Source organism: Delphinapterus leucas, chromosome 2 (assembly GCF_059928025.1).
Source record: "Delphinapterus leucas isolate spDelLeu-1000000601 "Yukka" chromosome 2, BTC_Dleu_Yukka2, whole genome shotgun sequence".
Taxonomy (NCBI): domain Eukaryota; kingdom Metazoa; phylum Chordata; class Mammalia; order Artiodactyla; family Monodontidae; genus Delphinapterus; species Delphinapterus leucas.
Window position 1 is genome coordinate 107013841 of NC_143130.1, and position 12201 is coordinate 107026041.

The following is a 12201-nucleotide window of genomic DNA, read 5'->3' on the forward strand; positions in this document are numbered from 1 at the left end:
ATAAGTACAAGCCTTCCCTTCCCAACAACCAGAACAAAGGATAAACTCTCAATTTAAAATTTCCCATTAAAACCAGTATCCAGGGCTTCCCTGGTGGCACAGTGGTTAAGAATCCACCTGCCAATGCAGGGGACACAGGTTCAAGCCCTGGTCCGGGAAGATCCCACATGCCGCGGAGCAACTAGGCCCACGTGCCACAACTACCGAGAGAGAGCCTGTGTGCCACAACTACTAACAACCACATACCTAGAGCCCATGCTCCGCAACAAGAGAAGCCACCCCAATGAGAAGCCCACACACTGCAACAAAGACCCAACGCAGCCAAAAAATTTTTTAAAAAACAGTATCCAGTTGAGGATCTGAGCTAACAAATGGCAGCAGTGGCTTTAGTAAGGTTAAGTCTGTCGAAAGAAATGCAAACGATACCCTTCCTGAGCAACTCTGAATTGTCTTGAATCCCTTCTTTTCCTGAAGCAACTTTCATTTTCCCTGGCCCGGTTACCAATTATCCAACACCTACGGACATCAGAATCCCCCAAAAGGACCTCACTATTAAAGTGCCCTTTCACTAGGCATTCTCTTCAATGACAGGCCATCAACTTCTCATTGAGGAGGAGGGTAGGGGGTCTGCCAATTCAACTTTAGCTACAACAGCCTCAAAAAAAAAAAAAAAAAGCCTTGGCACTGGAAAAATTATCTGCTCAAAAACTCTTCTGACTTTTATCACACCCATCATCTGCCAAGTCCAGCCCACAACCACCCTCCTGCAGACCACGCTTCCGTAGCCCCGAGAAGTCATTCTTAACCCTAGAAGGTTGTGAAGCCAGGGTGACTTCAGCACAAAGAAGCCTTTTTTTTTTTTTAATCACCTTTTAGGCCCCGCCCTATTCCTACTCTTTCCAGACCTGGAAAACAAAATCAGACATTCTCAAGATTCCTTCTCCTGGGACTTCCCTGGCGGTCCCGTGGTTAAGATGCTGTGCTTCCAATGCAGGAGGCGTGGGTTCAATCCCTGGTCAGGGAACTAAGATCCCACATGCCACGTGGTGGCCAAAGAAATAATAAATAAATAAATAAAATTAAAAGATTCCTTCTCCTGTCTGGCTAATAAAATTCTTAGTCATGAACAGTATTTTAGGGGAGGAAGGAGGAGTCTAGAGCAAAGAGGGTAGTATATCTGATGATGGTAACATATAAACTCCTGTAGACCAGGACGCTGCTACAGAGAACCAGGTCTTGGTCATCTAAGCCAAAATTCAAAGATGTACAGGCTAACTCTGCAACTCCAGGCCAGGCTTACTGAACTAGTCCTTAAGTCCTTAGACTTATCTTAACTTGAGAAACAGAGTAGAAGGTAGAGTATCTCTGGCATGAGTCTGAACTAGCAATTTGAATGTGTAATAAGCATTCTATAGGTTTCTAACTTTAAGCTGTAATTAAGACTCCACTGTAAATGAAGTCTCCAGACGCTGTATTTTGTCTATGCCCCAATTACACTGTAAACTCGTTGAGGACAAGAAACATATACCAGGTGTATCCCCAAAGCTTTTACCATACCTTGTATGAGATTCAAAATACAATTTACAATGTGACTGTTGATGATCACAAGTGGAAAAAAAAAAAATGAATTTTGGCATGTTTTCCAAGTCATGCAGCAGGTGATACCATGACTGGAAAAGTTCATGTGGTAGCCACCTATAAAATGTACTGGCCAACACTCCCTGGGCCAAGCCTGGACTCAGTATTCAGTGAATCCCTGTTGAGCAAGAAAGGTCAGATTTTGGCAAAAATATATGGGGACAGTCAGCTTTCATTAAATATAGCAGTCTACAAGGTATCAAATTTGCTGGGAATCAGAATAATAGAGCTAAAGTAGACCTATGTGAGTGAAAACTGAGTTCAGGATAGTGAAATGACAGCTTCAGAGTTGGCTTTTCCATCTTACAAGTTTACCAACTTCAAAGTTGTGTTAAAGCTAAGTGAAAGTTGGGAGTTTTCCATGGACCAATATGAAGTGAAGTGGATCACCAGATTGAACAGCAACATGAAGGTGTTTCCAGATTTAATCCCAGCTCCTCGGCGGCTCTTTGGTATTAGGCACGACAACCTGAATGTGCCTCAATTTCCCCATTCACAAAAAGGGCAATGCAGGTTCCTCTCTCAACTTCACGAGGCGGTGGTCTCATATAGAGACGAGTACTGTGGGAATAAAAGCACGCATCAAAGTAACACATTATAACTAATATCACTTATAGAATCATTCATTACCCGCTAGGATAAAACTCCCCACACAGGAGATGAAGCCCGAGAGGAAAGAGTTGAAGGGGAAGGTCCCCACGAGGAGACAATAACCGAATTGCAGCGCCCCGGTCAGCAGTATATACAGGAGGTACGCGTCCAACAACTTCAGACGCTGAGGAGTGGAGCTCAAGTACTCTTCTAAGAACCGCGAGATGACCGACAACACCGACGCCGACATGACTACACGCTCGATATTCCGGCCGGCGTACCCCAAACTCCTAGCGGACCCGACGACCACACCGGATGTAGTGTCGGCGCATGCGCACCGCTTGTAGCCCAGCTCCGCCCTCCCCAATTTGCTACGTTGCGCAGGCGTATAGGCCGGCCAAGGCACGAAACAAGTAATGCGCAGACGCAGAATATATCTACAGAATGAGAACTACAGCCAGAGAAAGCTAATGCGCCTGCGCAACGGATCTCTCCGTGAGCTGGAGACGTGTATCTTTTTGTGCTATTTCCGCCGTCATGTTGGTGACGCCCACAGTTGCTCCAGCAACAAGATAGTGTGGGAGGGAGAGGGGAAGAGGTTTTTCAGCGGACAGCGGTTCTCTTTGGTCCACCAGCGTCCTCAAAGGTGAACTATTTGGATCTGCTTTAAGGCAATGTCTGGCTTTTCCCGGTTCAGTACCCGCTCGGTCCTGATTCTGTTGAGGGCGCTAACTGCAGATGCCTGTCCCAGATCATTAGAGCAAGTCAAGTTGCCCCGCAGTGAGAACCACGGCGGCCGGTCACTGAGCAGGCATCAGTTTAGACTTGGTTATTGGAGGAGGGAAGTACGGAGCGGGGTTGGGGAGCTCGACCTCTACCCGGGCCTGAACTCGATTTGCGATCTGGTCCTTGGGGACGCTTACGAGTAAGCGCAGTGGAACCTAAGCCCGCAGGGGTTCATTCATTCAGCAGACAATTATCGGGTGCCTCCTCGGGCCCACGTTTTGCCAAATTGTAGTTCGTTATGCTAGAGTGTAGGTATCCTCGGGGGAATCTGATATAGTTGTAAAAGAGCTGGTGATGGGCAGGGGCGGGGAGAAACTCCATTAAAGTGCATAGAGTATATGATCAAGTTTAGCAGCCTCCTACTCCCAAGCTGTCATCTTGAACCCGTCTTAATATCCCAGGATGTCAGCGCTAAAAGACCTGCAAGAGCATTGCCTGCTGCCTGGTTCAAGCCCTACCCTCTCCAATTTATTTTGCAGAGGAAACTAAAGGTTTGAGGTTTTGTATTTTAACAAGTGGGATTAACTATTTATACTTAGCATTTTAACTTTTTTGAAAAATAAGATCCACCTTAGTTTCTGGCTTTTGCTGCCCTTTTAATTTAACATGAATCTGACCTTCCAGACCTAGTTCATCTCACTCTCAGCTGCAGGTGGTACATAAACCAGGTACTTTTTCAGCTTATTAATAATTTTGAACTATCCTAGGTACTGAAGCAAAATTCCTAAAACAGCAAGTAAATGACAACCTTCCTTCATTTTCACTTCTTATTTGTGTTTAAACTGGAACCAAATCAGCATTAACAAATGTACTGATTGTCAGTCATGAGCAAAACCTTGCTTAGTTCTAGAAAGAAGAGAAATAATCCATGTCCTCAGAAAGATTTACAATCTCTTTAAAAAGATATATTCATATTCACACCCACGGAGATTTGCACTGTTATGAGAACTTAAGTTCAGTCTAAGCTCTTTTATGTTTCTGAGGGGAAAAAAAAAAATGTGGATAACCAGACCAGTTCCTATTTCAATATAATAAGGCAAGAAGCATCAGTTTCTCTGACAAGTTGAACCTTTCTCCCTGTCTCATCAGTAAGTAGGAGGGTAGCTTCCTCACCAGTATTCAACTTCAAACTTTAAAGGCTAGGCTGATGCTTTTTAATCATTTAGGAGTGGATTCCTCAGGGAAATCAGCCAGGCTCCTTCCAGTAGTCTCTTCCTTATGTTTTGTCTGCCTTTCATCCATGTCAACTATTATCATAACATCTCCACAGGAACTCCCAAAGGGGGAAAGCAGAAGAGATGAAAAATTCACTTACTGAATGTATCCTTTTCTGAAATCTGCAAAGTCAAACACGAATATAATGACCTAAAGCTTTCTGGACTACTTAAAACAGCAAGAAGAGGTCTTCTGTGTTCAGTTTATGATTCTATAATCATTGAAACATTTTTTTGACTGATTTCTCAGTGGGAAATTGCTAACATAATGTTGGTTTCAATATTTTAAATCAGCACTTTCACATATGTAAAAAGTCATGTCCTGAGTAGTGGACATGCTCAAGAGTCAGATAATCCTGGGTTTCTGCTGTTTGCTAGTTATCTAATCCAGGACAAGTTAGTTAGTCTGACAGCCTCATTTTCCTTTTCTTTAAAATGGAAATAAGAATACCTGGCTTGTTGGGACTTAAGTAGAAATGGGCAACGTGAGAGCTGTGAGCTTCAGTTTTACTTGGGGACTTACTGAGAACTATAGCTCAGTAGACAGTGTCCACGTAGCTCTGAGGAACTGCTCTGAAGAGGTCGGGGGGAGGTGATTTGGGATAAGTGCATGTATGTGATTTTGGAATAAGTGCAATCAAGCACACATCTTGGTAGAGGGCTACTGCTAGTCATGAGGCACAAATATCTTAGTTAATGATTTTAGTGCTTTTCTAAGTATGGGAAAATGCAAGAAATTGTGTTGCAGGAAAATGGGGCACGAGAAGATGGTCACATCCCAGGTCTTGGGAGAGTCCCTGGGATGGGCCACCAAGTGAGGGTCCTTGGCTTCCTGCAGGAAAGAATTCCAAGAGCTAGCTGAAATAGAGTGAAAGCAGATTTATTCAGGGAGTTACACACTCCACAGAGAGAATGTGGGTCATCTCAGGAGAGAGGCCCCAGAGTATGAGGTTGTTAGCTTTTATGGGCTGGGTAATTTCATAATCTAACAAGTGGGAGGATTATTCCAGCTATTTGAGGGAAGGAGCGGAAATTTCCAGGAGCTGGGCCACTGCCTACTTTTTGGCCTTTTTTGGCCAGCCTCAGAACTGTCATGGTGCTGGTGGGTGTGTCATTTAGCACGTACATGTATTACAGTGAGCTTATAATGAGGCTCAAGGTCTACTGGAATTCGAATCTCCTCCCATCTTGGGCCTAGTTGATTCTAACCAGTATTTGTCCTATCCTCTACGGCTGTGTCATTCTTTATTTTGGGGGGGGCCAGGCCACATGGCTTGTGGGATCTTAGTTGCCTGACCAGGGATTGAACCCGGGCCCCTTCAGTGAAAGCGTCAAGTCTTAAGCACTGGACCACCAGGAAATTCCCCTGTGTGTCATTCTTTTAAAGGTTGTGTCCTGCTCCCGTCCCTCCTGTCTCAATTGGGTTCATAAAATTTTCTCCTGAAAATATCTATCTGAAGACCTGTTCTGCCAGTTTTCCCAAAGCATAGAGTGACCTCTGCCCTGAACTCCTTTCAGGGTGTACTGAAGGTCAGCAACCACAGTGGCTGATGACTCAATCCTTTTAGAGTTGGATGGTGAGAGTGACCTTCTTTAGTTGGCAGGTTTTGGGGATTAAATGAGATAATGTTAACATTAAGCATTTAACATAGCACTTGACACAGAGTAAATGTTCAGGATATATTTGCTCTTATTAACTATCAATAACCCTGGTAATTAACTATGTCTGCTTCCCTATTTTTCTGAATAATTAGAAGTTGGCAAAGCACAGAGCCCCAATATTTTGGGCATACAAAATATTGGGTACTGGAGGGACTTCAACCCAGATGGCTGTCAGAGGGCAAATCAAATTTATAAGATGAAGCTGCAGTCAGAGTAGACCTTAGATGTTTTGTTACTAAAACACTGAGAAGAAAAACTGTTTCCCTCTAATCAGGTTCATTGGCCCTATAATTTAGACTGAAAAAAAACAGATTAACAAGAGAAAAACAAACAATTTTCCTAACATATGCATCGCACATACACAGGGGAGCACTCAGTTACAAGTAACTCAAAAGGGTGGTTAGAACTTGGGCTTATATAGTGTTAACAAGCAAGATTCAACTCAATAAAATTTAAAGATTTTATTGGCTTTATTCAACAGTTCATGAGTTGGGCAGCATCCAACCAGCACATAGTAAGGCACTCTGAGGAGCTATCTAAAGAGACTTTTATAGGCAGAAGGGAGAGGGAACAATTAGATTATACTAGACAAAAAAGCAGATTGGTTACGGCAAGGTCACTTTCCTTTAGCAGATGGCAGGGGTCTATTAGGCAGATTACCTAACTAGTACTGATCAGGTAATCCCTGATTGATTGGTTTAAGATTCCATTTCTGGGAGAGCTGAAATTGTAATTAAGTTAGCATAAGTGACTCCATTTTGAGCCTGTTGTCTTGTTTTTAACAATAGCATCTTAACAAAAAGAGCAATAAATTTTTAGAGAAGTAACAAGACAGAGAAAAAGAACTTTGAGTTTCTAGGGCAGCAAATTGTGAGAAAGTAAATATGTGAAGCATTAATGAAAAATAAGGGCTAATTAGTGACGTTTGTTATGTAGATTTCTCTGGTGCCCTCTCTGGGCTGGTAAGGATCTAGAGTTCTGTCCTTCCTGGTAGAGAGAGGAGGGGAGACATCTTTCTGTCCTGCTTTTAGGCAAATAGGAGGAGGGCAGAGAGCCATCCTTGTATCTGCTTCTTCCCAGTTGCCTTCAGCTCAAAATAATCCTTATGCTAAGGTGGCATATTTTGGGGTGGCATATTCTGCTACCCTTCAACACTCAACATCATAAAACAATGGGAAAGTAGAAGGACAAGAAAGGTCCCCTTATAAACAAAGGCCATGATTTTACAATGTATCTCTCTACAGTAAGAAATGACATTCTTTATCAAAAGAAAGACAACTCCTCCAAAGAAGTGGACTCTCTAAAGAAAATCTCTGCATGAGAGTCTGTTTTCCAATTCTTTTCCCTTGTATTTTCACTTTCTCCTTCAGATCCCTCCCTTTGCTTCTCTCTGCTATTGCATGTAACAGCTCCATCTTTTAAACTTTGGCCCTAGTGTGGCCCAAACCCCCTTTCCTTGTATGACAGTGTGATATAACCAGAAATATACATTTGTTCTTCATCTCGGTTCCTGACACAGAACTCCTTAAACCCTCATTATTTCCTAAGTGGTAAGAGCAATAGGAACATCTTTTGTTATAATACTTGTTTTTGTCCCCAATTTCAGAAATAGCTCCAGAGCAATAAAGGTAGAAGGAATGTCTTTTGTTATTCGTAACAAACTCCTTTCAACCACACTGGAGTTTATGTTAATGAAGTGACTTCTGGGAAGTCCCTAAGGATGGGGGCTAGATGCCAGGGGAATGATTATCACATGATTCCAAGGTTGGAACTTTCAGTTCCTCCTCAAGGTCGAGGAAGGGGAGAGGGGCTGGAGATTGAATTCAATCACGAATGGCCAATTATATAATCAATCATGCCTATGTAATGAAGCCTCCATTTAAAAAACGCTAACCAAAAAGGGTTCCAAGAACTTATAAGTTGCTGATCACATCCAGATGCTGGGAGGGTCACACATCCCAAGAGGGAATGGAAGCTCTTTGCCTCTTCCCCAGTATCTCAACTTATGCATCTCTTCTTTAGGGCTGTTTCTTCTCTTTTCTTTTCTTTTCTATATTTATTTTTGGCTGCACTGGGTCTTCATTGCTGCGCACAGTCTTTCTCTAGTTGCGGCAAGCAGGGCTACTCTTCGTTGCGGTGCGTGGGCTTCTCATTGCAGTGGCAGCACAGGGATCGAACCTGCGCTCCTGTATTGGAAGGCGGATTCTTACCCACTGGACCACCAGGGAAGTCTGGTTATTGCTTTTTAAACTTCAGTTATTATCCCCAGAGGAGTGCACCAGTCCTGGAGGTACTGCAATACCAGATCAATGCGTGAAGTGGATGGAGCAAGCTCCTACTCCAACTCCCTGCTCCAAAAAATCTGTTTAATATGTTGTTCTCAGAAAGAGAACGTATCAGATATTAAACTGGTAAGAACAGATACTACACTTGATCTTAGCCAAAAGGCCGAGAAGCGATGGAACTTTAATTTTTATTAATTCAAATCTAAGTAGCCACATGTGGCTAGTAGCTGTCATATTGGAGAGAGCAACTTTAGAGCTATTGTACGCAGTTCCTTTGTTTACTCTAAGGGTCACACCATATTCATAGTTCATTCAAAAGGCGATGACACCCATTTGAAACCAAAGAATGATCTATCCCTGCCAGGCCTGAACTGTCAGGTCATCAGTTCCACCTGCTTCTGGAATATTTAATATGATTTACAGGCACAGGAAGGAGGTGTGGTGCTCCAAGGACAACGGTGCTTCAAGGACAAAGGACGACCCTGCCTGAAAAAGTTTCGAAGTGACACCCCCTACTGGACTCTTAATCAATCGCCCTCCCCACCATGTTGCGATGGTTACAAAATTCCTGAGCCCACCTGTTCCAAATAAGGAAAGGCATCTTCCCTGTCTCACTCCCACCCTATAGAAGGGAGGTATATGTGCCTCAACCATCAGTAAACAAAATTTTCACCTTGGACCATTCCTTTGTTTTCTGGCTATAAAAACTGATCAATAGCACGTGTTCAGGCTCGACTCTCCCAGACTACCAGGAAGTCAGCCCGCTGTTCTGGCAGCGACCCTTGCCTCTAATAAATTCTATCTTCTTTACATTCTACCTGTGTCTGGAAATTCTTTTCCAACCCGCCTTCAGACCACGACAAGAGGGTTTGTTAAAATTAGTTTCCATCCATAAAGACCATATTAATACTTTAATCGCACATAAAATCATATGTAAAATTGTTACCGAGTCCAAGCTCGCTCTGCTTGCTGCACGACAGGCCAATAAATCTGAGAGAGGTGTTGAGGCAAGGGATACAATACGACTTTATTCGGAAAGCCGGCAGACTGAGAAAATGGCAGACTAGTGTGTCCGAAAAACCATCTTATGGGATTTGGATGCCAGTTCCTTTTATAGAACAGAGAGGAGATGAGGAAGTAAAGTAAAAAGACCATAAGATTTGCAATGTCCCCTGGAATGGCCAGCCTTGGGGAGGGGTTGTGTTAATTTCTTCTTTCTTGCAGCCACCCACAGGTGGACAGGGTCAGGATGTTTCCCTGAAAAAAGGCACTTTGGTTCAGGCAGAGAGGCAGGGTTCCCTGAGGCAGGCCATTGTGTATAGACAGTATCCTTTTAGTGAACAAAAGCAACAGTAATCAAAGGTTAAAGTAGAAGAAACAGATCCAACATGTAGTCAGATTTGGCTCTTCCCTGTTACAAAATCACATATGTTGGAGGTACAAGATACACCTGCACATAGTGTATCTTACCTTGAAGTTAAGGAGAAATAAGAACCTTACATTTCTCCTCAGAGGCCTGCCTAGAGCAGGCCTGAGAGTCTTCTCCGCTCTATAATTCTAACAGATCCAGCCTAATCCTGAGATATCCCAGCTCTGGGGATGAAACCAAGCAGAACCCTGCAGGACGCTGCCTGGTACAAAAGCCCCTCTGTGTCCCCTGTTTCTTATTTGTAGAAAAAGGCTTTGGTCTCCTGGGCCTTACCTGAGTGCCAAAGAGCAGACTCGAGCAGTTACTAATTAGGGAGGTGAAGGAACACAGAAACAAAGGCAGAGCAGTCAAGAAACAATTGTTCAATGATAAACCAGCCCAAGTTCCTCCTCAAAGGATAGGCATAATGATCTGACATATATCGTTGAGTTGTTCTGCAGAAACTAACATCCCCACCCAGCTGGAGGATGGTGGCTCTATGCTGAGCACGAGCACATAGACCCCAGACTGGTTGGAACCAGAAGGTTGATGATTAAAATTCCTGAAACACCACCCTGTTACCTCACCACCAACCAGTCAGAAGAAAGTCATGCCCCTTGCAACCCTAACTTCAAATGTTGCATTTAAGAATATATATATATGTATGTATAACTGAATCACTTTGCTGTACAGCAGAAATTAACACAGCACTGTAAATCAACTATACTTCAATAAAAAAACTTTGATTAAAAAATTTTTAATAAATAAATAATTTTTTAAGAAAAAGAAAAAATAATAATCCTTTCCTGAAAGCCATCGGGGATTTCAGGTCTTTTGAGCACAAGCCACCTGTACTCCTGGCCGGGCCCTGCAATAACTACTATACTTTCCTTCACCACACCCAGTGTCAGTAAATTAGCTTTGCTGTGTGGTGGTGAGCAGACACAAGTTCAGTTCAGTAACAGGGACGCCTTAAGGGATCTATTAACTTTGGTTATAAAAGGCATTTTCCGTATGTTCAAGTTTCCTACTTCTCTCCAACCTCTACTGTAGAGCTGGGTTGGCACACAGAAACAAAGTACAAATGCTTCTGTGCACTGCCACAAGAGATGAGGTCTAGAGAGATCTAATACCAGTTCTAGCCAGGTCATCCTTGCCCCCAAAAGTTCTACATCTTACAGGTTTTCAGAAAAGTGGGAGATTTTGTTGCCCTGTCTCAGAGTGATGTAGCCTGGAATTTCCTATATGGTATAGCTTCCAAAAGCCCTTGACACTGATGATCAGAGAAAAATGCACAAACTAAAAGTTGAGAGTTAAGTTTTATTTGGGGACCTTACTGAGGACTGTAGCCTGGGAGACAGCCTCTCAGATAGCTCTGAGGAACTGCTCCGAAGAGGAGCCAGGATATACAGTTTTTGCTTAAACAAAAACAAAAACGTAGTCGAACATGGAAATATTACTGCTTATCACAAAAAACAGACATCTCAACTTAATTTTAGGGCTTTACTATGTGTGGGGAAGATGCAAACATCTGGGGCTCACTGAAATTATTCCTTAGTTATGCATCTTAACCATCTAGGGCCAGTATCCAGAGCACAGAATGTTTCCTGTTTCTCTCCATCCTGACTTCCCCTCAGGGCGCACCATGGGGTGGGAGTGTGCAGGGGGAGACCTCACTGGCTGATGGCTTGATGGCGGGCAACATTCTTTGTTTACTGGAATGACAGGCAACATTCCCGTTCCATAACACTTAGCACATTGTTTTTTAGGTACTTGTTTATACATATACCTCCTCACTAGACTTTTCATCCATTTCTTTCTCCAGTAAGAACTGACTGTGTACTCTGTGCCACACTGTGTCCTAGGGGCTGGCAGCAAAGCTGAGAAGAAGACAAGATCCTCCAGGAAACTTGGGCTCTAGCGGAGGGAAAATGATAATAAATGAGTCCACAAATATGCACGATAATTTAATAAAAAAATGTGATAGAGTGACTGGGCATCTCTTTTAGACCCTGTTGTCACAGTAAAGGCCTCAGAAGAGGGGAGGTTTGAGCTGAGCTCCCAAAACAAAGTTGCCAACTCTGCAAAGGGACAAATAGCCTAGGGTGGCAAAAGATAGAAAGCCTATGTTTACCACTAGAGCAGCCTGTTTCTTTACTTTTTTTTTTTTTTGACCACGCTGTGCGGCCTGTGGGATCTTAGTTTCCCGACCAGGGATTGAATCCGGGCCCTCTGTAGTGAAAGCTCAGAGTCCTAACACTGGACTGCCAGGGAATTCCCTGTGTTTCCAGGGAATTCCCTGTGTTTCTTTACTTTTGATAATGGTGTTCTTAGTGCCTAACATAATGCTTGGCTTTGAATAGGTGTGTATATAATAATAATAATGGTAACTTTTTAGCATAAACAAATGTACTAAATGTTTATTTGAATTATCTTGGTTAATTCTTACAAGACACAAGACAGAAGAAGAAAATTAAAGAGATGCTAAATAATTTACCCACAAGCATGCAGTAGAGAAGTGGTAAAGACCAAAACTGACCTGCACCCAGAATTCATTGAACTTCAACATCTGAAGTGCTTCCTAAAAAATTGCAGCTTTTAGCATCAAACCAAACAA

At 43.0% G+C, this 12201-nt stretch overlaps 1 protein-coding gene and 1 non-coding gene across 3 annotated transcripts in view; both read right to left on the bottom strand.

Annotated features, from left to right (window-relative positions):
• Positions 1–2514, bottom strand: part of DAD1 (defender against cell death 1) — a 64474-nt gene extending 61960 nt beyond the window's left edge. The window contains exon 1 of one of the 2 annotated variants that reach the window (XM_089905897.1): positions 2269–2514. In XM_089905897.1, the coding sequence (XP_089762023.1) occupies positions 2269–2479 (211 nt within the window). In that variant the 5' untranslated portion in view covers positions 2480–2514. The remainder of the gene's footprint in view (positions 1–2268) is intronic. The other variant, XM_022553616.2, reaches the window with a different exon arrangement.
• Positions 2515–8159: 5645 nt separating this feature from the next.
• LOC115803676 (U2 spliceosomal RNA) lies at positions 8160–8351 on the bottom strand. The gene has a single exon (XR_004024447.1). It is a non-coding gene; the product is annotated as a U2 spliceosomal RNA (small nuclear RNA).
• Positions 8352–12201: the final 3850 nt, after the last annotated feature.